Genomic DNA, 24,860 nt, shown 5'->3' with positions numbered 1-24,860 from the left:
GTTGAAAGTTACAGGGGAGAAAATGTCAGAATTGCCCTCCATCAAAACAATACCTCCTAAATACGATACTCCACTCTAAATGAAACAAAAACACCATTAGTCCCTCAACCTTTAAAATAACTATACTAACCATTATATTAATTAGATTTACATAATAGCCCACACTACTCGTAGTCACCACCGTCAGTCGCCGCCACCGCCCGTCACCATCGCATTGTGGCCACCGCCGCCGCATTTGCGCAGGTACCATGCTAGTAGCATACTGTATAAATATGTAATATATTTATTTTACTTTTTACAATTATATTTACTTGGAGTAAATTCAGTAATATTCATTTTACTCCCTACCCAGTATTTCCATTTAATTTTAACTTTACCTTAATCTTTTTTAATTTTTATTTTGACACTTAGGTACTTGACTCTTTTTCATCTTTTACCTTCCAACTTTTTCTTTACGGGATATTCATCAATTAACCTAATACCAAATACGAGTAAAAATAAACTTTCATATCAATCAAAAATCATTAGCTGTCCCCATAATCCTGATCTCAAAGACACATGAAAACTTGTTGCATATAAATACAGAGAGTTGGATAACATTAAAAGCTATACATCAGTACATCAGTACATGATTACTTCCAAGATACACGTACACCCTATATGTTACACAATGATGGTATTTCTGGGTTAGGTCGAATACGCAGCAACAAACCACCATATTATGAATCTAATTATTTTTGTAAACAGAGTTTAATGATACTTCAATTACCAAACACTCTTTCTTTCTAATAGTTTCAAGTTAACAACAGATATACAAAATGCCAACAACAAAGCAAATAAGGATCTTTGACCCTAAAAGGAAACCATACCCCTAAAGAGAACATATCTCACAACACAAACTTTAGTAGTCAAGCATAGGACCAGATGATACAAATAGAATAAAAAATTTCTCCTATTAACAAACTCATCCTTGATTTGCACCAAAACCATGTATTTACGTACCCTCGTTGCCTAAGTTCAACGAACCATCTTTGAACAATCTCAAACTTAGGTTATTGTATCGCTCTCTCGAATACTGTCTTGATGCTTTTCTCCAATCAGTTCCTGCCTTCATCATAGCTTCAAATTCTTCATAGCTAATTCGTCCATCCTGACGTCATCAAAATATTTGAATTCATTATTCATAGGATTAATACATCTGGGAATGTGATTTTTCTGCAAATAAAGAAAAGAGAAATATTCTGAACAAACCTTGTCTGTGTCAACATCATGAATGATAGCAGCAATGACTTCTTCATAGTTGGATTCAATTTCATCAGCCAAGGCTTCCCTAATCTCTTCAACCTCTATGTAACCGTTTTTATTTTTATCAAAAAACTCAAATGCTTCTTTAAGATGATCATCATTCCCTATTTTCCTCAAGTGGACAGAAATTGCAACAAATTCAGCGTAGTTCAAGTACCCGTCTTTGTCAACATCACCCTGTGCCAACATTTTGCCATTAACCCTTTAGTTATTACATGTACCTTGCATAATATATGAGGGAAAATTACAAATAGTACTTACAGCATCCATAAGCATTTGAACATCAGAATCAGGGATCTGATGACCAAGCTTCTGTAAACCCGCTTTCAACTCAACAACGTTTATCTTCCCTTGCTTGTTAGTGTCCATTAAATCAAATCCTTGTTTTATCCCCGCCACTTCCTCAGCAGATAAACTCTCAGCAATTACCTATAGTTTCATGATCGATAAATGCTAATGCAAATAAATACAAAAATAAAGGATAATAACAAATGAAGCTCTTCATTACCTGTAGAGCTCTTTTCTTAAGCTTGTTCATGAACGAGAATTGCTTCAATCTTGCTTTAACATTTTCACCTAAAGAGACGTTTGGAGCCTTCTTAGCATTCTGTATCCAAGGGTGATCTGTGGTGGATAAAACAAAAATTCAAATTTAGAAATACTTGGTGAATATTAATGGGAAAAAAAAGGACTAAAATGTATAAAGAAACACTACCTAAAACTTCTTGAGCTGTAAGACGTGCACTAGCGTCAGGATTGAGCATCTTCTTTACAAGGTCTTTTGCGTTATCAGATACTTTGGGCCATGGATCCCTTTTAAAATCTACAACAGATCTAATGATTGCTTGTGCAACTCCTTGCTCGGTTTCTGCATTGAAAACAAATTGTAGGATATGATTAAGTCCAGACCATTATGAACTACATAATTTTGGGAGTTAGAAGAGGAAAGGCAAACTGACCAGCCCAAAACGGTGGGACACCACAAAGCAATATGTATAAGATTACACCAGCACTCCAGACATCTATTTCAGGACCATAGTTACGTTTCAGGACCTCAGGAGCCATGTAGTATGGACTGCCTACAATCTCGTCAAATCGTTCGCCTGCTCAAGATTTAAAAGTCACCACTCAGTGCAAATGTCCAAAGGATCAAGAAATAATTCTGCCATGTGAAAGAAATAATAGTTAGGTTGACTGTTGACAGTTGTTACCTGGTTTGAAGATAACTGATAAGCCAAAATCAATAACCCTCAAAGCTGATGTTTCTTTTTTGTTTGCATACAGAAAATTCTCAGGCTTAAGATCCCGATGCATAACACCATGTTTGTGGCACATCTGAAGAATGTTAAAAATAAAATTACTTATTAAGTTCATCTTGTAGACATCCGGAAAAAACTCAAAAAGGAGACATAATCTTTGACAACCGCAACTAACTCAAAAAGAATTATGATTGCAGTCAGCAGTCGATTCAAATTGAAATGATAAAGACAATATACCAAAATGATAAATGAGTAAAAGTATATAATACTAAAACAACACCGCCCAATCTCGTCAAAGGCGGCGGTACATGGGGGAGATGGGATGTAGACAATCATACCTCCACCAGAGGGTAGAGAGACTGCTTCCAAAGATATTATAATAGTAGATTAAAAATCATGTTGGCAGAAAAATGGAACTGTGAGCTAGTAACAAAAGCAGAGTAAACGCGAGTAACTTCTATCCCGAAAGAGTTATGAGCCCCATTAACGGATCAGGCAAGTTGGGTACCAAATCAAAGGGGTCCATCCACTTGACCCGATAACACTTTTTCATTCTTTTTTTAAAAAATTATCAATAATGAATGCATTAAATATATACAACAACAACATCGGTACTTAAAATTGATATCTTGGAATAAAACAACACATGATGTTCGGTCATAGGTGCATAATAATACACACTAGGAAACTGTCGACCCTTTTGACTTGTTCCCCTTATAGATGCATAATAATATATGAAATTTAGTTGACCCGTTTGAGTTTTTTGAAATAAACCAAACTGACCCATTCCCACAAAGTTTATCATTGTTTTGGGCCCGGATTTTAAACATTTTCAATTTCTAAGGACTTTCTCAATACTAATTTATTGTGTTCAATTTATAAAATGTAAGTCACGTAACTGCGTTCTATGTGTAAAATTGTAATTCACAAGAATTGAGAATATTATGTTAATCACCAACCATATCAATGTTTCAGCCAAAACTTTGTCTTCTGAGCTTAACTTTAAGGCTATGGCCTAAAAGACAATTCTAAAAGATATTATATCCCCCTCAAAGCAATGAAGCATGCATTCTCTGTTGTTCGCTACAAGCCTACAAACTTCTATAGCAAGCTTCCATTCAGTGTCATATTAGGTTTTGCTAACAAATGTGGCAAGGCATAAGCATAAACCTATTGGAATCTTCTCGATCTAGTTACATCTCAAACAAATTTGGAAAGTGAGTGACATTGTTGATTACTTAAGTTGTTGGTAAATCACATTTGGAAAGTGTGTGACATTGTTAACTAATAAAGTTAGTTGGTAAAATCAAAATTCTTTCCCTATGCCAAAGCAATGTAATAAAGCATTTTAATGAACTTAAGATATGATCAACCAAACAATTAAACTAAAACAAAAACCATAACAAATAAATTTACAGCCCTGGCAAGTTAATTAGCACCATCAACTACATAAATAAACATATACTTAACCACTAACAACTGTACATAAAGATATAGATAAAACCTCACCAGAATGACTTCAACGATGGTGCGAATGACACCAGCAGCGGCCCTCTCGGTGTAATGCCCTCTAGCAACGATCCGATCAAAAAGTTCCCCACCCTCACACAACTCCATAACCAAATGAACAGCACTATCATCTTCATAAGTATCCTTCAAGCTCACAATATTTGGATGAGGTGGCAAATGTTTCATAATCTCAACCTCTCTCCTAACATCCTCAATATCAACCCGAGTTCTTAACTTCTTTTTCGATATCGATTTACAAGCCAAAACTTCACCAGTGGTTTTATCAGTACACATATATGTAATCCCAAATTCCCCTCTACCCATCTCTTTACCAAGTACATAAGTTTTCTCTATTTCAGTTCCAGTTGGATTGTCCAACACATGTGGCCTATATCCTACATGTTTAGGCCCACCATAATCTAATGAAAATGGGTTTGGTTTATTTTTACCTTTTTTACTGTCTGTATCAGTTGTAGATGGTGTAGCACAACAATTACCCATATGGTCAAATCAAAAAAAAAAAAATCCAAACTTTTTCTTGCTTAGAAAATAACAAAAAATCACAATTGCTTCAAGGTTCAAGCGGGTATGATAGATATGAATAGTTAGCTGAAAATTAAAGTCAGAAAAAGGTGGTACCTTTAAGCTAATCAGATCTTGTGATGATGATTTGATTAGTAAGCTGAAATGGGCTTTTATGAACAGGATAGGGTTGGGAAAAAGGGGGGGTTGAAAGAGAGGATGGTGGTAGGAATTTTCAGGGTATTATTGAGGGAGATGGAGAGAATAGTCAATGCTCCATCACTAGCTAAATTTAATTTTAATTTTGATTTAATTAAATTAAAAAACATTATATCTAATTCTTTATTTTCTTTATTGTTGTTTACCAACCAATTAAGAAAAAAAAACGAAAATAATAAATTTTCATAATGTATCCATTTAAGTATTTAACCATTCAGATGTAACTTCTAAACTAGTCATAACTTCATTACATTTTTTTTATGGAAGAAAAAATTTGTAACACTTATTAAAATTGATATAAACATCCAGAGATGAATTCTGGTACGCTTTAAAACAAAAATAAATTGTTCTTTATGCATTGTCATGAAGAGTTTCAACTCTAAAAAATAAGAGATGTTGTATATTTGATATATAATATAATATTAATATAACATTTAATCGTATGTCATATATAACAATAGTTATATTAATGTAATGACTGGCACTTTGGTAACAACTAGACGCGCAATCCTGTAGATAGCGGTGTGGCGGCGTCAGTTGAGTAGTGGTGACGGCAACGACGGCGACGTTGCAATATAAAGTGATTTATTACTATTCAAAAGACCATAAATCGTAATCATGAGTATGCAATTTTTATATCTTTATACGGTTAATAACCACCTTTTTATTGAAAATAAAATTTGTAAAATGATTCGTTTGTCTTTAAAATGGATATATTTATTAAATTTAAAATTAACAAAAATATATAGAATATAAGTGATGAAATATCAAGTCATTAATTTTTCTCGTACATTCTTAAGCTCCTAACATTAAATATTTAAAGTTACCAACAATAAAAATTTAAACATACCTAAGAGATTGATTGTCACCCTATTATTAAGTTGTTAAGAAGTATTATTAAGTTGAATTTTGAAGTATATCATATATTTTCCGTATCTATATACGATATCTTTTCTCTTTTGTGTTTTAAATTCATATTTCAGTAAGTGTTATACGTTAGAGTTTTATCTGTTACTTAAGCTCGCCTGGCCTATTGTTGTATATGTTATATAAAAATGATAAATATATGGAAAAGGATAATATTAATATAACCTCTTTTGGTTAATAGTGGCAAATTTGGTGGTGAGTGATTGGTTGAACGGGTGATAACCAAAGTTTGAAATATTATAAATTTTATTTTGATGATTTTTTTAGCATGTTGTAATTTTTATTTTGCCTTGGAAATGTGAAGCCCTTGTTTAACACTCATTGACAGTTATCCTTGAACGAATGATATGATTAATTTTGTCCATTTTAAAACGTGTGATTCTTGCTTTGACTATTACCAAGTCACATATGGCCAGCATATATATTCCATTCCAAGACTTTTGGTACCTAGCTTCTTAATTAGTCCAAACAAAGTCAAAAACAATAGAGACCTTTTTCTATAAAGAGTCCTTGAAATACCAAGAATCGGCCAAAGTTTGGTCCAAGATACAAGGCATGAAAATTACTCGTAAATTATTAGCCTACAAGATACTAGAATTGAGTCTCGTAAACGATATGAAATGGCATGTGTGTTTCGAAGATCTTTCATTGGATATTCAACATAAAGTTGACATAACAGAGAAAATGTATATAAATCAATAATAAATCATGAAGAAATTTCCAATTTTGGGAGAAACCCATGTATAATTAGTTTATATAATAAATTAATATAACTTGTATTAAAAATGTTGGCTTCGGTTGCATCATGGACTTAGAGTGAAGAAAAAATCGGGACACCGGGTAAGGTAGCACCTGCATCGACAATGAAGATATTGCCACTTACGTATTGAGACGAGTCGTGGATCAAATACCTTGCTAATCTGGTCAAGGCTGGATCAGCTGTGCCGAATGTTCTCAAAGGACAACTTCTTTTGGCCACATTGTCGAGCCAATTTTTTTCCATTAAACCTTCGGTAATCTCAGACCTAAAAAGCCCCGGATTGATTGAGTTCACCCTGATTTTGTACATACCCAATTCGATAGCCATTACCTTAGTCAATGCATTAACACCTGTCTTTGAAGCAGAATAAGCTAAACTTCCAGGTAGTTGACCACGATCAAGACCCGCAATAGATGAGATATTTATGATTGAACCTCCTTGTTTGGCATCACGCATGCATCTACAAACGTACTTGGATACCAACCATGTTCCGGTTAGGTTTGTTCCCATGGTACTGTCCCATTCTTCTTCAGATAAGTCCAATGGACTATGAACGGTACCTAAAAAACCATAAGTACAAAAACTTACTTACATTCTACCTTAGTAATATAATGCTTTTTGGTAGACTTGATTTATATACTAATTAATCGAACTAAAATCATTTATTAGAAAAACACAACAAAAAGAAAATTTTTTGGAAATTAATACCAAAAATCATCATCACATGTTACGAATAATATTTGTGAATGATCCGTAGTTCGTGAGGTGGGTGCCTTATCCACGAAATTAAGGTTCAATTCGATGGGTTTTTTTAAAAAAATTGATGCAAATAAGTTTGGGCTCCGTAAAACACTGTTAGGTCACCTTGAACGGAATTTTGGGCTTTGAAGTTCGTTAGACCGTTAAAAAAAAATTTAATACAGATTAAGATTATTTTTGTGCAACTGTCCAACCAAGTTTGTCCCGTAGCAAATGGCATAAAAACGTTTTCACGATAGACGCATAGTTGACTAGGCACGTGTCTCAGATTTTACTTTGATTTTTTATTCATTTTTTTTTCTTTTCTTTAATCTATATTATATTATAATAAGAATAACTTTTTTATTTTTGGTAATGTTGAAAATATGTAATATTTTCATTTGGCACTCCTTAAAATACTTTCACATACACTACCTCCTTAACATTAATAATTAAATTACACTATCAAACTTTTATGTTTTAAAATACGTCCATTAACCCTTTACATCAATTATATACACAACTCAACGTTGCTCCATCACCAACCGTCATCCAACCATCACACCGTCACGGCCACGACTACCGTCGCATCGCGCGGTTACTGTGTTAGTGTAAACTAAACAAACTACGGGTTGAACATTTAATTGCTAACATATTACAAATATTATAAAAATGATTTTTTAAATCTCGATGACTTTTACCATTTCATATTATATTCAAAAAAAAAACAATGGAATAATTTTTTTAAAATCTCGATGACTTTTACCATTTCATATTTCAAATCAAGAAATTATTACTACTAGAAGTTATTATGACGGCTATATCGTACGTGTATGATGTTAAGTTTATTCCATACGCAAATAAATAAACACATAGATGTCAAACAACGGAAGTGGTTGAAAGTAATAAATAATGACATACCTCTAACCCCTGCATTATTTATCAAACCATCAATATGACCAAATGCCTCCCACGCCTTTTTCACCGCTGCCTCAATGTGGGGACCTTTTGCACTCACATCCAGTTCAACCGCCACCGCTCGAACATTATCCGACGACATTCTATTTATCTCGTCGCATAAAGACACAAGTCTGTCTTTCCTCCGAGCAGCCGCCACAATTTTGCAACCGGCTTTAGCCAAGTCTAGACAGAAATCTCGACCAAGCCCAGATGATGCTCCCGTGACCATCACAACTTTATCTTGTATGTTATGCCACGGCTCCATTGAATTGGAAGCTACACTACTTATTATTGGAATATTGGCCATATATATATGGGTTTAATATTTCTTTTTTGAAAGACAATATATATAAAGAGTGAATGTATATATGTGGGTGTCCAGGGAAGAAATGGTAAGGAAAAGGTGAAGAAAAAACAAGTGAATATATATAATAACGACTGACTGCCTGTGAGACCGATCCACTAGGTAGGGAAGGATAGACTAGCAAGTTTGAAACAGCCGTTTTACACGTAACAAAGATATGAGCTAAGCACGTGGATGGGTCAACCATCTAACCATAATCAATTACTGACTAGATATTATTATTCATTGTATATATATTGGATATTCCAAAAAGTAAATGAATCGGATATTATGGAAGTGATGGAACGTATATTTTCGTATCTTCTATCTTTATATATTTTCGTATCTTCTATCTTTATACAGTATTTCTTTTACTTTCTCATCAACGTTCCGTATCTATATTGGGAAACGATAATCTTAAGACATTTTTTTTTTTTTGAAAATGCAATGTATGGTATATATATATTCACAATGTCTTTGCAAAACACAAACGACCTGAAAATTTATAGTACAACATTATTAACAAACATCAAATTTGTACCACTTCTCCCAACTAATTCCTTTCCTTTGTGACCTACTCTTAAACCATAAAAAACCAAGACTTTTGATGTTGTGAATAATCTCCACTGGGTTAGCCTCAATCTCATTGAATCTTCTATCGTTCTTAGCTTTCCAAATACACCAACACGTCGTCCAAACAATGCCTTTCAAGATCTTCCTTTTCTCTTTCCCTGCACCAACATGTTTGTGTATGTCCACAATATCTTTTACATCGAAGAAGAAAATTGGTGCTGTGTGACACCAAAAGCTCACCGCGTTCCATACCTCAATGGCGATATGGCAATGACATAACAAATGATCAATACTTTCCGGCCCCATGTTACACATCCCACAGTTCACATCCCCCGTAAAACAGTTACGAGCCTGGAGTGAAACCATGGTAGGGACTCTATCCATTACCGCTTTCCACACAAAGATATTACACTTCTTCGGAACCCATCTAACCCATTTAAAGATCAATTTATCACTAAAATCCTTTTCCTTGATCAAAAGCTTTTTCATGCCTTTGACCGAGAACCCATGTTTCTCGTCACCCCTCCACTTCCAGCTATCCGTATTTGAGTTTAAAGAAACTTCATCCAGAAGTCTACATAACCTTCTCCATTCCTTAATTTCAGCTTCACTTCTGGGTCTCCTGTACCAGTCCCAACGGCCCTCGAATCCAACCCTTTTAGCAACTAGGCAACTTTTTCTTTTTTCCAAAGCGAACAGTAATGGGAACCCCATCAGAAGTGGTTCTGGTAAGACCCAAGGATCAAGCCAAAACTTCACAGCCCGCCCGTTACCAACCACAACTTTAAATAGCAGATTCAAACTAACCCCCTGAACCTTATTATTTTCTAGTTCTTTCACCATAGACAACCAGGTTCCAGTAATGTACCTGTTATGCATAATCTTAAGACATAATTTGATAAATTTACCATTGTTATGCATTGTATATTTGTAAAATATGCTGATGGATTTATCAAGTTATCATTACCCAATTATATTTATGTGTACTTTTAGAAAAAAAAATCATTCATTTATATCTACGAGCATGGTACTCGCGCAATGCGGTGATGGTGGGAAATGCGGTCTAGTAGTGTCAGTAATTGTACTGTTGGTGGTGGTGACGGTGTCAAGTGGTGTAGGTTGATATAATTGTGATAGTGAAAATTTTTAGAAGATAAAGGCTTAAAGTGTTAATTATTACTGTAAAATTAAGGTTTTGAGTGTAAATTAATTCATTAAGGGCTAAACATAAAAAGTCAAGGGTAATTCTGATAATTTAAAGATATAATTACCTAAAATAAAAAGAGTCTTTTACTTTATAAAGGAATATAGATATCAGTAGGATATCTTAATAACTTTTTCAATGAAAATAACACACGTACCACTTTAGAGTGCGTTATAAACATCTTCATCTTCATCATCAATATATACTCATAGGTTATACCATCTTTTTATATGGAGTCACCATATTTCATAGTTTATGAAATAGAAAATTATTTTTCTAAACATGTATAAAACTTTTGGTTTTTGCTAAACAAAGCCTTAATGGCTTTTGTTAAGACGCATTAAATAGTTGCACACTTATCATAAAATTCAAGGATAGACTCTTAATATTAAAAGGTATAATTTTTTTAATTTTCTTATACATGTTAAGTGAAACCCTAAAGGCTTCATTTAACATTTTTCTAAAATTTTTAATACTTTCCATATTAAATTAAAATTATGATAAAACAACAATTATTTTAAGCATATGAGGTGTTACAAAATGAGTATGAAAGTTCACATTAAAAAGTGTAAATTTTAAGTTCTACACACTTTTTAGTGTGGAGAAATTTATTCACACTTATATTTCTATATATTTTTACACATAAAAAGCGTGACAAAACTTTTAATTTGTTCACAATCACTAAAAGTGTGAAAAATGCAATATTTTCTAAAATCTCTGTATCCTTTTTGGTTTTTGTTTTGGTTTGTTGTTACACCCTGTACTCGTATTCTTGTACTTGTATCGTCGTGTACTCCTAACATCTTACTAGTTTTCTTTTTTTCTAATAAAGTTTTGAATGTTCGAAAAAAAATATATAGCTTTTTTATTTGGATAGAATTTTGTGGCTATTTCTTGCTAGCAGATTTTTTTATCTTTATATATAATGATAAATAATGATATATATATATATACTAGCACGGTACCCGCGCTATGCGGCGGTATTCGTGGCGGCGACGGTGTTAGTGGGTGACGACTATTCGTAGTAGAGGCGGCGTCGAGTGGTATAGATAATTGATGTAAAAGTTTTTAATGTAAAGAGTTAATTGAGATATTTTAAAAGATTAAGGACTAATAGTGTAATATATAATTAAGGATATTTTAGATATTTCCTCCCTTGTAACTTTCAACATGGACTATTTTTTTTATAATATAATATAGATATATATAATTAACAAAGGATATAAAAAATCTTATGTGATACATTTGTTTGAATGATGAATAAGATTTTTGTTTATTTGTTATCATTTAAATTCATTCTATCCACTAATGGTAAATCAGATCAAATTGATGCTCAATGGATTTGTTTGATGTTTATCGGATCGAATCACTAGCATTGTCATGTCTAGGTTATTAAATTGTTAGTTAATAATTAGTACAATATGATGTTTTATTTTAGAAAGTGTATATGTTTAGAAATAAGTAATTGTTGAAAAGGATGGTAGAATCACTATATCAGTTAAATCTTTTTTATTAATAGAAAATTAGAAGGGATATGTGTTTTTGGAGAAACCTAGTAGCACTTAGGTTTGGTACTATGATTTTCATTTTTGTGTGTATGGAAAGACGTAGTAAAATTTAGGTTTGGTACTATCATTTCATTTTTGTGTATATTGATCAGTTTGGTAATGTTTTGGTTCAAAAAGTAAGATTGAATTTAGAGATGGAAAGGCGGAAAACAAAACTACCTAAGACATCTCTATGGTGGCAAGAGAAGCAAAATTTGGCACGTTTGCCTCCTCCCACTAATGTGTTTGTGTTTTTAATTTTGATGCTAATAACTTATCATCTTTTTTCCATCTATGAAAATTATATTTTGAACCATATATGCAAATGTACAATCAGTTATTTATCTAATTGGTCATGTTATTTATCTAAGAACGAATTGCATTTTTGGTCTCTGTGGTATCATACCATTTACAAGTTTCATATAAATGTATGCAAAGTGGTGTTCATCGTCCCTGTGATATCACATCAGTTGCATTCTTGGTCCAAAACTAACGGGCCGTTTATTTTTCCTCGTTAGTGAGCCCATGTTCCACGCACGTGATGGCCAATAGCGTCTTTTCGTATAAACAAGGACAATTCTTGCAAAGTAACTCGAATTTTTATTTTTATCTTTCTTTATTCTTTGTTCATATGTTTACAATCATCATTATCATCATCATCAAAAAAGACAACATATTTATCTACTCTACTCCAAAGTTAATAAAAAAATTTATTTGTCAATATGAGAATTGTTTTACAAAATACAAATATGATATAAATTAGAAAAATAAAGTACATACCCACCTACAAAACACAACAAAATCCGGCAAAGAGATTGGGCGAATTGAAGGAAGCTCCAGTGAAAAAGATATGGCCAAGAAAACTGGCCATAAACCCAATAACAAGATCCGACTACAAACCCAATAACAAGATCCGACTACAAACCTAATAAAAAGGTTCTTTGTGTATCAAGAATGGGTTGTGGAAAATCCGAACGTAGCGGCAGTGGTAGAACTCAAGCGCGACAACGGATTTGAAGGGTGGTGGCGGTGGAGGATACGAAAGGTGGCGGTGGTGGTGACAACAGATATGACGGGTGACGGCAACGACGGTGGTCTATCTAAAGGATCACTCACGATAGAAGAGATTGATTAAAGATTAATAATAATTTGGATTTAGGCGGATTGAAGTAAGAAATTGAAGTGATCTATTGATGGGGAAATAAGATGAGACGATTATTCATATACAATCTGTAAGGAATTAAAGGGGATTTAACAGATTAATTAATGTATTTTTATTTTTAGTTTTCAGTAATTTTATACTCTCTCCGTCCCATATTAAGTGTCATAGTTTGACTTTTTGAGTCTTTTTCTTTCAACTTTGACTGTAAATACTTTGGTTTGTGTTATATAACACTTGATATAACATATATGAATTGATTGAGTTTTACATGTACTTTTCATTGATATAACTTTCATCAACTAATATATAACACAAACAAAGATATTTATGGTCAAAGTCGGAAGAAAAAGACTTGACTGGTCAAAACTGAACAACTAAAATAAGACGGAGGGAGTATTTGATATAAAACTGAGGGTTTTTTTTTTTGAACAGGTAATATAAAACTAAGTATTAATCGGCTTAGTTTGCAAAATGGTCCTTGTTTGAATTAAAATATTGGCCATCATGTGCGTTGCACATAGGCTCACTAACGGGGAAAAATAAACGGTCCATTAGCTTTGGACCAAGGATGCAACTGGTGTGATATTTACAGGAACCACACCACTTTGAATACATTTGTATGAAACTTGTAAATGGTATGATAACATAGAGACCAAAAATGCAATTGGTTCTTTATCTAATTAAACACAACTTGAGAATCTCTAGATGTTATCATCCGTAACTTATTAACGCGTATGTATATCGATATGTTTAGAATCTTTTAATCGAAAATATTACAGTAGTATTACTTCATATCAAAAGTTTTAAAATGTTATACGTACTATATTATATTTACGTAAAATCTGTGTATATAGTGGATTAAATTAACAAAAATATATATTAGTTAAAAAAAAAATTTAAGAAAATTATCTGGATGTATACGCAGGACCAAAATTTAGCTACAATTATACCACCAATTATTTTACTGTTTCTTTTTTTAGTTTTGTAAAGTGTATTTTGATAATTTGATCTTACCTTGAATTGAATTGAATTTTAGTATCGAATCTTGAGTAAAATGGTCAAACATAGAATCTGTTCTATATAATTAAATAAATCATTTGCGACGTCGTTAGAATATAATATACGTCTTCTTCAATCGTGTTTGTTACTATTTATAATTAGGATATTTTATATGACTTCCAAAATATGGAGTTGGTCGTGTAAACATCAAAGTAAACTTCAACTACTCTCGTCTCTCGGTCGGCCTTTCATAGTAGCATTTTTCTTTTTCACTAAACATGTATGCAATCGTAATCAACTCATGATCATCAAAATCTATAAAAAAAATGGGAATACTTTAATTAACTCAAAAATATTTGGTTAAGCAGTATGGTTGGATCAATGGTAAACACTCTTGCCTCTGGAAACAGAGGTCATGGGTTCGATCCTCATCTCATGCAAAAGTTGGAGGGTCTTTTCTACCATTTAGGTAGAAACTGAAAGCAGCCTCTAGGTCTGCCTACATCTTAACCTCCCCCATACACCATCGAAGTATTAGGGCTTAAAACTCACGAAAGACGGCACTAAGCAGTTACTTTCTAATTCAAAAAATATTATGGTTCTTACTTGACTTTGGGTTTTTTGCCGCTTCAAATGATATTTTTGTAATAAATTAAAGAGACTATCTATCTTTAAAAAATAAATAAATTCTTTTCTTATGCACATTATGAAACTTTCCTTTTTAACTAGCAAGTTCGCATGCCGTTCGATGTTTGAAGCGTGTTACGATACGTAGAGACACTTTTGACATGTAAATTTGTTATCTTGCATTTTTATACAATCGTTTGAAAAATCTTACACGGTCGGGTTGGAACTAATGTTTTATGTTAACATGATGCAAAGCAAAAAGGGAAAAACAACTGGAAAAGATATATGTGAAACCAAATATTACAAACAAAAAAAAATTAAAAAGGAAATAAAAGCTTCAGAAAACCCAAAAACTATAAAATTAATGGTTAGAAAACAAAATTTAGGAATTGAGATTTGAAGACCTTATCAATAAATCATCAATCCATTTACAAAAAAATTAATAAAAAAATACAAGAGAACAAAAGGCTACCAAAAAATTGTAGGTGTCAAAAAAGAATATTTTAATTTTCAAAAGAACAAAATATCAAAATACCAATAAAATTTGTTTAAAAGAAAACAATTAAACCAAAACTTTATATACCATTTATATTAAATATAAAACTTTGAAGTTATATATGTGAATGTTTTAAAGGAAAACATGTGAACTTGATGCGAAAAAAAAATGGAAAGGGCTCGTTTGGAACTTGGTGCCTCTACACAATCCTCAAGAAAAGGGGCATACCATTCCATTCAATGTAACTTTGTGTACATATGTTTCACAAATCTATTATTTGTTAAAAATACATGTGAAAACGAAAACAAAATAAGAGTATCCATAACTTGCTCCGTAATGGTATTGTAATGTAATGTATTTATCTTATATGAGTTGATCTGGATAATTTATTTAATTCCGTATAGAGTATAGATGTAGCCATGTCCTATTTTATTTATTTATTTTTTCTCTTCTCTTTATCCGTTAATGAAAAGGGAATGCTATCTTGGTTATAAGTAAATAAGTAATGATGGTACAAAACTACAAATAATGTTATATGATTATACTAGTCTTAATACCCGTATGATATACGGTAATTATATAGATTGATTTATTAAAAAAACTCGAATATGCCTCATACATGATTCGTGAGTATGAAATAAATCGTGGTTAAGGTAAATCAATGATCAGGGCTAAATTATAATAAATAGTAATGAAATATATAATATATGTTTAGTTAGATTTTTGGATTTATCTTAAATTTTTAGAAACACATCAAAATCGAAAGTTAAAAACATAGTGTATGATGATAAATAGCCTTGTGATTTCATATTGTAAACTCAACTTTTTGAAGTCTTTACATTAATAACTTATTATAATTAATATAAATAATAGGAGTTGAAGAATTGAGAAAGAAAAAAAGAAAATTTATATCAAATTAGGTTGTAATGTCTTTTGTATTAATAAGGCAAGAGTTAAAGTTTAATTATAAGTCTAATAAGGAAATTGAATTTATATACAACTAAAAAAAGCTACTTTAACAAAATAAATAAACTAAAAAGACACATGTCGATCAAGGATTCCGCCACGTGTCATTTCAAGAATATGTCAATCCTATTTTAGTTTATTGGTAGATGATGTTGTTTTGTAAAGTATATAGTACCCGTAGGACGGAATACTTGGTTAACAAGTAATTGGATGTATGTAATAGCAATTTTAATGGATACTTTAAGCAGTTTCTTATAAAGCTTATCAAGACTAACACAACAAAAAAACTGGAAAATAAGTAGAATTCCTGATTCTGTAAAAAACTCATATGGTATAGCCATGGTCACTTCAAAATAATATTGATTACTGGATATGATATATAAAATTAATAAGTTCATATTATACTTGGTTAAATATAAATTCACAAAAGCAAAGAAAAATTAACTAATAAATAGAAAATAAAAATTACTGCGTAGTTACAAAATAAACTGTAAATAAACCAAATATTCCGTTAAACTATATCTTAAAAAATGTAAAAAAATTATTATATTTTGTAACAAAAGAGTATACAATATCTCAATTTTTATTTTTTATACTTTGAAAATCAAAAAACAATAAATTCCAGTTAGTTGGGCGTAAATGAGTTTCTTTAAAAGACAATCATTTCATTGTGGACACGACCGATGGCCCATAAACATACTAATTAGCAGCTGCAGGCCTGCACTACTGTAGAGTTTTATGGCCTAATCTGCATTCTTATTAGTCGTGTCCGAAATCTAAAACCGACCCGACCCTGAACAGGGTTTGAAGATGGAATGAAAAAGCAGGTTTTACCAAACAATAACAATTATTAAGTATGTGCCATAAGCCCATAACTATAATGAAAAAATTTAATCAGGCCCGTTAGCATAACATAAAGAAAGTGATATGTTTTAAACCTGTAAATTAAATAGTCTGCTTGTATGTCACATCAGCTACGTTCGTTGATGCCGGCCTGAACGAGAAACACATGTGGTTGGTAAATGAACCTTTTCATTTGGATATATACAAGTCACAACATCATGACATTAAAATTAAATTTTAAAACTTAATTTATATGTTTTTTCAAGAATAATAACGCAAATTAAATAAATTTCTTTGATGATCCCTTTAACGCTATTTTGGTATTTTATTCCCATAACTTGGGAAAAGAAACATTTCAAATCATTTGACATACGTACTCTAAATAAAATCGATGTACACGCGACTACGCAAGATGGTTTCGAGCACAAGCCCAACTTATTTAGCCTCTATCGCGCAAAAGGGACTCCACAGGTATCGTTACATTAATGCGACATATTCTTTTTTCATGAATAAGAGTTTTTTATTACTTAAATGTGCATAGTCTAGCTGAAATATCCATAAATATATTTATCGGAAGCAATCTCGATCTGTTCACCTTTAAAATTGTATAGCGGGATTCAATTCGCGTATGAGATTTTATAAAAGAGACCAAGAATGAAAGATGCATATATGTTAACCATTGAGCTAGACACCTTAAAACGTGATTAAATAGATGTATGTATTGATTGTATCAAATTTTCAAGTACTTGGAGATGACAACAGTCTCTTTCTTTTAGACTATGTTACTGAAAAATGTTTCAAAGTATTTTTTTTCATGTTTTGTCATTGGAGAATAGCTTTATAAAAAGCCTTTTTATAATAGTAGTTGACAAAGAATTTTTAAAAACTTTCATTGAAGATGCTCGTGAGCTCGTATTCAAGGCCGGCCATGAGGAGGCTCATGAGGTGCAAATAAGCCAGGCCGGCCCATATATAATTTTCTTTATATATATGGTATGTGGCTTTTTGATGATCTGGTAACGAAAGACTCGTAAAACTCAGTATTTGCTTTGACAAAATAGTGTATAAATTTACTTTTTTATCCAACCATATCCGAATCCCCATCAATTTGTTTTAATTGGTTTTAGCATGAACATAGAAAGAATTAAGATTCCCTTTTGTTTAAATTTCGTTTATAACTTTCCGTTCTTTGAATATTTATACATTTATATTTTACCAATTAAATCTAACTTAATTATATTTTGTTTAAGGGAAATGTTAAATATAGCCCTAAAGGCTGTATTTATTGTCATACGTGTTTAGCTTGTTAAACTTTGTTTTTATTGTCATAAACATTTATTGTTATAATATTATATTATGTTATATTAGTTCGCTATTTTAAAGGCCCGTTTTTTATTCTGCCAGATCTTAAAATATTTTTTATATTTTTAAAGGCGACACTTCTCGTCTTCAACTTTGGTTTAGATTTTAATTGAATATATATTGTAGATAAATAACTTTAAACAAATCAAGAACGCGTTTTCTCAATCTAGCTAGCTATATATTCATTTACTAATTGTTTTTCTAGAAAGAAGAAACATTTGCTAATGCCCCACACTACTATACAAATCAGTTTAATTCATAGGTTCCAATCGCATTTCATAACTTTTAGATAGAAAACGACATTAATATTTTTTTGATATTAAAAAGGAAGCATCCGGGAAAGATTGTATAATTAATTAATACATACATGATACATAAATCCAAGTCAAGTTTTTAAACATTTCACTTATTTTTGTCACCATGCATGCATGTATATATATATACATCCACGTTTCTAATGTATTTGTATCATATATATCACCCCAAAATAAATAACTTTCGTAAAGCAAATATTGAGATAGATGTCTAACTATCTAGGAGGAGTTACAAGTGCTAGAAGTGTAGATGATCAAAATTCTAATAATATTAATGGTGAAGAAAGTTTCACTAGGGATATTCATGCCTTGACCCCGACGTCATCCATTATTTCCCCTCCGCCACCGATTCATCATCGTCTTGCCTCGTCTCTATCTATTGCTACAAGTGATGATTTTTCTACTACTAATAATAGTACGTTAGTGGTGGCGGGATCAACAGTTGATGGTGGAAGCAACCGTGTGATTGAGGAATTAGATTATGAAGTTATCGATGATCTTGGTATGATGTTGCATGATCCTAATAATAATTCGTTGTCTCCACCACCGTTACAATATGGTAGAAATAATCAGACAGGGGTGTTGGTGCCGGCGGTGAGTAATGTAAAAAAAGAAGAAGTTGAATGGAAGATAAGTGCATGGAAAAATGCTAAGATTGCGGAGATCACAAATAGGTTTAAGTGTGAAGATGCGATAATAAAAGGGTGGGAAAATGAGCAGGTTCAAAAGGCGACTTTGAAGATGAAGCAAGTCGAAGTAAATTAATTAATACATATCACCCTTAATCTTAATAATGTTCCAACATATTACGTACTTTTTTTTTGTTAAAGCTAGCTAGGTTAATTTATATTAATTATTAATTGTTTTGGTTGATTAATCAATTAGAGGAAACTGGAGGAGAAGAAAGCGAGAGCGATGGAAAAGATGGAAAACGAGATAGCAAAAGCTCATCAAAAAGCCGAAGAAAAGAGAGCATCGGAGGAATCAAAGAGAGGAACGAAGATAGCGAGAGTTCTTGAAGTGGCTAACTTAATGAAAGCTGTTGGAAGATCTCCTGTTAAGAATTTCTTTTAATCGATATATCAATTATATATATGTGTCATTTCAATTATTAGTTGATTAATTTCAAGAGGCCAGGGTTTTGTTTGTTTGTTTGTGGGAATTTGAAGTGTAATAAGGACCCCAAATTAAACCGTAAAGCTTCTTCACCTTTTTTTAGATGAAGTGTACCCTGGTCTTATAAGCTAGCTAAGTAGTAGTTGTAGTTCACTTTTGTAATTAATTAATTATATTTAGCAACTAGCAAGCAACGCCAATGTGTTGAGAATTCGTTCTTTGTTTTTTTCTTTGACTTTAAGTGTGTGCATAATTTTGAAAGTATTGTTTGTTTGGTTGATCTGATTATTGTTTTTTATGTTAATGTAATGTATATTAAGGTTAAAAGGACTAAAAATAATCAGATCAACCAATTTCATCATTCATATGTCTCGTATATGTTTGTTTTTGTTTTGTTTTGTTTTCTTTTTTTTAAACACCAAAAGCAAATATATATATATATATATATTAATATACAGGTCAACGCATATAATTACAGTATTAATATACAAGCAAAAGCAAGTACATAATATAAATACATGTGTACGTGGCCTGTAATGTGTATAATACGGATGAGTGATTTAAAGTTTTCAAGACCCGCTCAACCCGCTTGAATATGTTAGTAAGTTCAAGAGTTATCTCCATAGTTTTCTGCTCGTAAATCTCGACTCGACTCGACTCGAAATTTGATTTTTTGACTCGTGACTTAAAACGTGACTTTAATCGTAACAGTCAGGATATTTGAAAATATGGTATTTTTATAATTATGTGCAAGTATTTATCGTAGACATATTGTAATATGTTAATGTATTAAGCTAAAAATTTAAGATACTATTAAAATCAAATCAAATTTAAAAGCATATAATAGAGTTATGTTTTAAAAAACAAAAAATTTAAATAAAAATTTAAAGATTATTTTGTGATTCGTGACTCGTGACTCGACTCATGACTCGTAACATGACTCGGACCGACTCTCACCACAAAACACGAGTCATGTTACGAATCTGGAGTAAAGCGAGTTATCCCATCGAGTTGCCTCGTTTACCCTTTGTTTTGACTCGACTCGTACGAGTCAACTCGTGACTCGTACGAGTTTGATAACTATGGTTATCTCTCTATATAATTAAGAGAGGATATAAAATATCCTATGTGGCACCTTCTTTTAGATGACAAATGAGATTTTTGCTTACTTGTCACAACCATAAAATTTTTGTTTTATTTTTGGTTATTTTAAAAAACTTAATTTAGTTTGATATCTAATACTTAATTTAATATTTAGTATTAATAATTTGTAATTAATATTTAATGTTAAAAACGTGATCTAATGAAGTTTTTAAATACTCGGTTGGTATATTTATTTCTATCCATTCTTATAGATATACTAAACAAAATAAAGATATTTTATTTTTGATGTATAATTAATTGTATATTTATCTTTACACATAACAATATTTTTAAATTATATATATAAATTATATTTATATTTATATTTATTTATTATTATCTTCATATAATTAAGAGATGACATGTTTTTTTCCTATGTGATATTTTTAGTTTTTTGTCACATTGGAACTTTAATGATCTTAATCATCAAATTTTTATATTTATGTTGTCATTTATTATCTTAATTATCAAATCTAATCCTAATTATCAATTATAATCCTAACCATTAATATTAATTTTTTATTTTTTTTATGTGTACAAAAATGTTTTTATACATTATACTATTTTTTTTATTAGTTTAATGATAATTTTTATTTTCAAATGAGATTGTTTATTATATTATGATTAGTTTTTTTGGAATATTTATTATTATATTTAACAAATATATATCATTAAAAATATTTTATGATTTAAAAATATTTATGTTTCATTAGTCATGCTTTAACATATTCGACGTATATCATATATTCATAAATTCTAATTTTATTGTTTGCTTCAGTCATAACTTAACAATTTTTTTTATATTATTATAGATTATAAATGTAATTATCAGTTATTGTATTTTTTTTATTTATATTCTCAGTAAGCCCTGCACAACGTGCAGGTTTAATCTAGTAATTTATAAATAAGACCGACATGCTTACTTGTAATTTTTAAGTTTAATTATGTACAAATTTATTAAATAAATCACCCAATCAAACCCAATTCAATAGATTTAGGCATGGATTGCGAGGGTTAATTTTCATTGAAGCAGAAAATATATAGTTAGAGTATGCAATAATACATACTTTAGCTTCTAGAGTATGATCGATGTGAAAAACTTATAAAAATCCATGTATTTTCCTATTTTGTTTCCCGTTAGTTTATTTTTATTATTTATTTTTTATTTTTTTGGCACGGTTCATTATTGCATAGTTTCAGGCTTTGTAGCCTATAATCCATGTGCAAACATAGATTAATTGGGCTTTAGAGAAAATGGTTACAAAGGGCCTACCAAGTTGGGTGAATCCGTTATCCGTCTCCATATAGTAGCTTTAAATTTATTTGATTGATGTTTACTATCTTCTTTTCAGAAATGGTTGATTGATTCTTATATTATAATAGTCATATATCTTCAAATATGGTTATTTCGACGGCATCCCCTGAAAAGTCTCAACTAATTAATAACTATATTGTATCTCTTTACTTGATCTATTTTCTAACAAGCCGAAAGCCATTTTCAATTCAGAGATTATAGATTGAATAAATTTTTTTCTTGAGTTTTTTACGTATGGTGTTTGAGTTTAACTTTTTGAAGAGTTTGATTAATCGTTTAGTTATATCATCTTATAAAGTTATTAATTTTTTTTCCCGATACGACATCAGGGAAATCTCACTATATAATGGTGAAACTTTATACATACTCAAGACAACAAGATATTGATCATGGTTCGTTACAAGTATTCGGAATAAAACCCTAAGACTTTCAAAAGGTGTAGCTTGGAGAGAACACCCCGATCCCCGGAACCGCAATGGTTTCGATATGAGCAGGCCGCACAACCCGTATCCCTGTGAAACCCCTCCACCAAATACCCCAGAATGGAATAAATCCTCATGTGTGCAGACCATGATTCAAACTTGCGACCCATTTATCCAATAGGGTATCACATTGCGGGCCTCGGCTTTGCAGGGGGCGGCTGGCCACTGGGCTAATACCTAGTTGTTAAAACTCCAAGACTTGTCATCCATGAACATCGAACTCAAGACTTTAGCTAAAACCGAAAGTGTTTTTAACTAGAAATCATTGGCTTTATAGTTATTAATAATTAGTTGAGCCTTGATAATGTTTGGATGAGCTATTAATATGGCTTATAAATACTGGAATACGGAAGCTATTAAGCATGAGCTTAATTTGCCAAACTCCGCCAGCTGATATGTAATCACGCATGACTAAATATGACCATGTGTCAATTTCGAGATGATTTGGTCCTATCAAAACTTAACCAATATAGAACTGATAAATTTGTTGCCAAAGTTATCATAGATTCATAATCAAATTGCCAATAGTAGTTTTTAAATCTTCAATTTCTTGTTAAAAAAACATTTTTGGGCTTTGAGCAACGAATAGGCCCAACTGAACAAATTGGAATATACAAATCCATTGAGATAGATGGTATCGCCGTTAAAAAATAATAATTCCTATTACAATATTCATAGGCTGGTCACAACTCACAAGTCACAGCAGAATGTTTTTGTTTTTGAAGAAAGATACATGTGGATTTTTTTTTATAACAATTAGTCGGTATTTGACATTAGGAAAGACCTCATCGTATAATGGTGAAACCTTATACGTACTCTAGATTATGAGATGTAAACCATAAGCTATTACATTTGATTCAGGGAAAAACGCCTACAAACTTGTCACTCTTAAGAGTCAAACCCAAGACCTGTGGGAAAACCAAATATGCATCTATCAATTGAGCTAGCTTTATTTGGTAAGATACATGTGGATTGTTGACCTCCCTTCAAAAGGTTATCTGGTCATATATGTCGGCACATCTGCCAAACCTGGCACCTAAATATTGAAATTCCTACGAGGATATTAATTAAATCATATTAATAGTATTACGATATCAATCCAAATTAGGGATGGAAACGGGAGAATTTTAAACTCATGGATATATATACTAGTTCTAATCACCGTACGATGTACGATAATATTAATTATATTATAAATAAATTCGAATACATGTTTCGTGAATATGAAATAAATTATGGTTAAAATAAATCGACGATCGAAACTAAATTATAATAAACAGTAATGATAAATATAATATACGTTTGGTTATAATTTTGGATTTACCTTAAATTTTTAGAATCACATCAAAATCGGAACTTGTAAACATAGTGGATGACGATAAATAACCTTGTGATTTCGATCGTAAACTCAAAATTTTAAAGTCTTTATGTTAATGACTTATTATAATTAATATAAGTAATAAGAGTTAGAAAATTGAGAAAGAAAAAGAAACAGTTTATTAATGAGAAAACAATCAATCAAATATGGTTATAATGTCTTTTGTTATTAATAAGCCAAGAGTTAAAGTTTAATTCTAAATCTAATAAGGAAATTGAATTTGTATACAATTAAAAAAGCTAAATGACACATGTCGATCAAGGATTATGTCACTTATCGTTTTAAAAACATCTCAATCCTGTTTTATTTTATTGGTATATATATATATATTATGTGTTTTACCTGCACGATGTGCGGTTATTAAATTTATTTTTTGAAAATAATTTTGACACGGATAGTAAAAAGAATTGGTTTAATGATAAAAAATTTATTTATAAATTACCGAGTATAATTTATATGTGTGAGTAACAAACAAACTTACATGTTAATAATTTTCTTGAACCTGATTAAGTTGACTATACATGTAAAAATCTAAATAATATTTTTTTTTTCAAAATCAAACGATGACCATAAAAAATTCCATAAACCCCAAAATAGTTTATTAATATTTATTTTTGATGAAAATTTATTAAAATATCTTTGTCATATATAGAATTTTTGGAATTCATTAAATATGTTTAAATAAGATAACTATTATAAAAATTTATAAAAATGACACATGGGATAAAAGCTTATGTGTCAATTTTTAAAAATAGCTTTAAATTGAAAGAAGTTTTAAAATGTTAAGATAA

The 24,860-nt window shown here is 31.1% G+C and overlaps 4 protein-coding genes across 4 annotated transcripts; 1 reads left to right on the top strand and 3 right to left on the bottom strand.

Moving 5' to 3' along the window:
- Positions 1-765: 765 nt before the first annotated feature.
- Positions 766-4,850, bottom strand: LOC122590960 (calcium-dependent protein kinase 32-like). Its single transcript, XM_043763136.1, has 8 exons — positions 4,074-4,850; positions 2,517-2,640; positions 2,265-2,408; positions 2,021-2,173; positions 1,814-1,929; positions 1,567-1,734; positions 1,252-1,482; positions 766-1,150 (listed from the first exon to the last, which is right to left on the bottom strand). The coding sequence occupies exons 1-8, from the start codon at positions 4,572-4,574 to the stop codon at positions 995-997; spliced, it is 1,593 nt and encodes a 530-aa protein (XP_043619071.1). The 5' UTR covers positions 4,575-4,850; the 3' UTR covers positions 766-994.
- A 1,519-nt stretch (positions 4,851-6,369) lies between these two features.
- LOC122593394 (3-oxoacyl-[acyl-carrier-protein] reductase FabG-like) lies at positions 6,370-8,592 on the bottom strand. Its single transcript, XM_043765796.1, has 2 exons — positions 8,161-8,592; positions 6,370-7,061 (listed from the first exon to the last, which is right to left on the bottom strand). The coding sequence occupies exons 1-2, from the start codon at positions 8,504-8,506 to the stop codon at positions 6,553-6,555; spliced, it is 855 nt and encodes a 284-aa protein (XP_043621731.1). The 5' UTR covers positions 8,507-8,592; the 3' UTR covers positions 6,370-6,552.
- Positions 8,593-9,061: 469 nt separating this feature from the next.
- Positions 9,062-9,994, bottom strand: LOC122592022. Its single transcript, XM_043764237.1, has one exon. The coding sequence runs from the start codon at positions 9,992-9,994 to the stop codon at positions 9,062-9,064; it is 933 nt and encodes a 310-aa protein (XP_043620172.1).
- Positions 9,995-18,731: 8,737 nt separating this feature from the next.
- On the top strand, positions 18,732-19,852 carry LOC122594263 (remorin 4.2-like). The gene is made up of 2 exons (XM_043766737.1): positions 18,732-19,391; positions 19,521-19,852. The coding sequence occupies exons 1-2, from the start codon at positions 18,843-18,845 to the stop codon at positions 19,707-19,709; spliced, it is 738 nt and encodes a 245-aa protein (XP_043622672.1). The 5' UTR covers positions 18,732-18,842; the 3' UTR covers positions 19,710-19,852.
- Positions 19,853-24,860: the final 5,008 nt, after the last annotated feature.

This window comes from Erigeron canadensis, chromosome 3 (genome assembly GCF_010389155.1).
Source record: "Erigeron canadensis isolate Cc75 chromosome 3, C_canadensis_v1, whole genome shotgun sequence".
In the NCBI taxonomy this organism is placed as follows: domain Eukaryota; kingdom Viridiplantae; phylum Streptophyta; class Magnoliopsida; order Asterales; family Asteraceae; genus Erigeron; species Erigeron canadensis.
The sequence above is the reverse complement of the archived record's forward strand: the minus strand, read 5'-3'. Positions and strand labels throughout refer to the sequence as shown.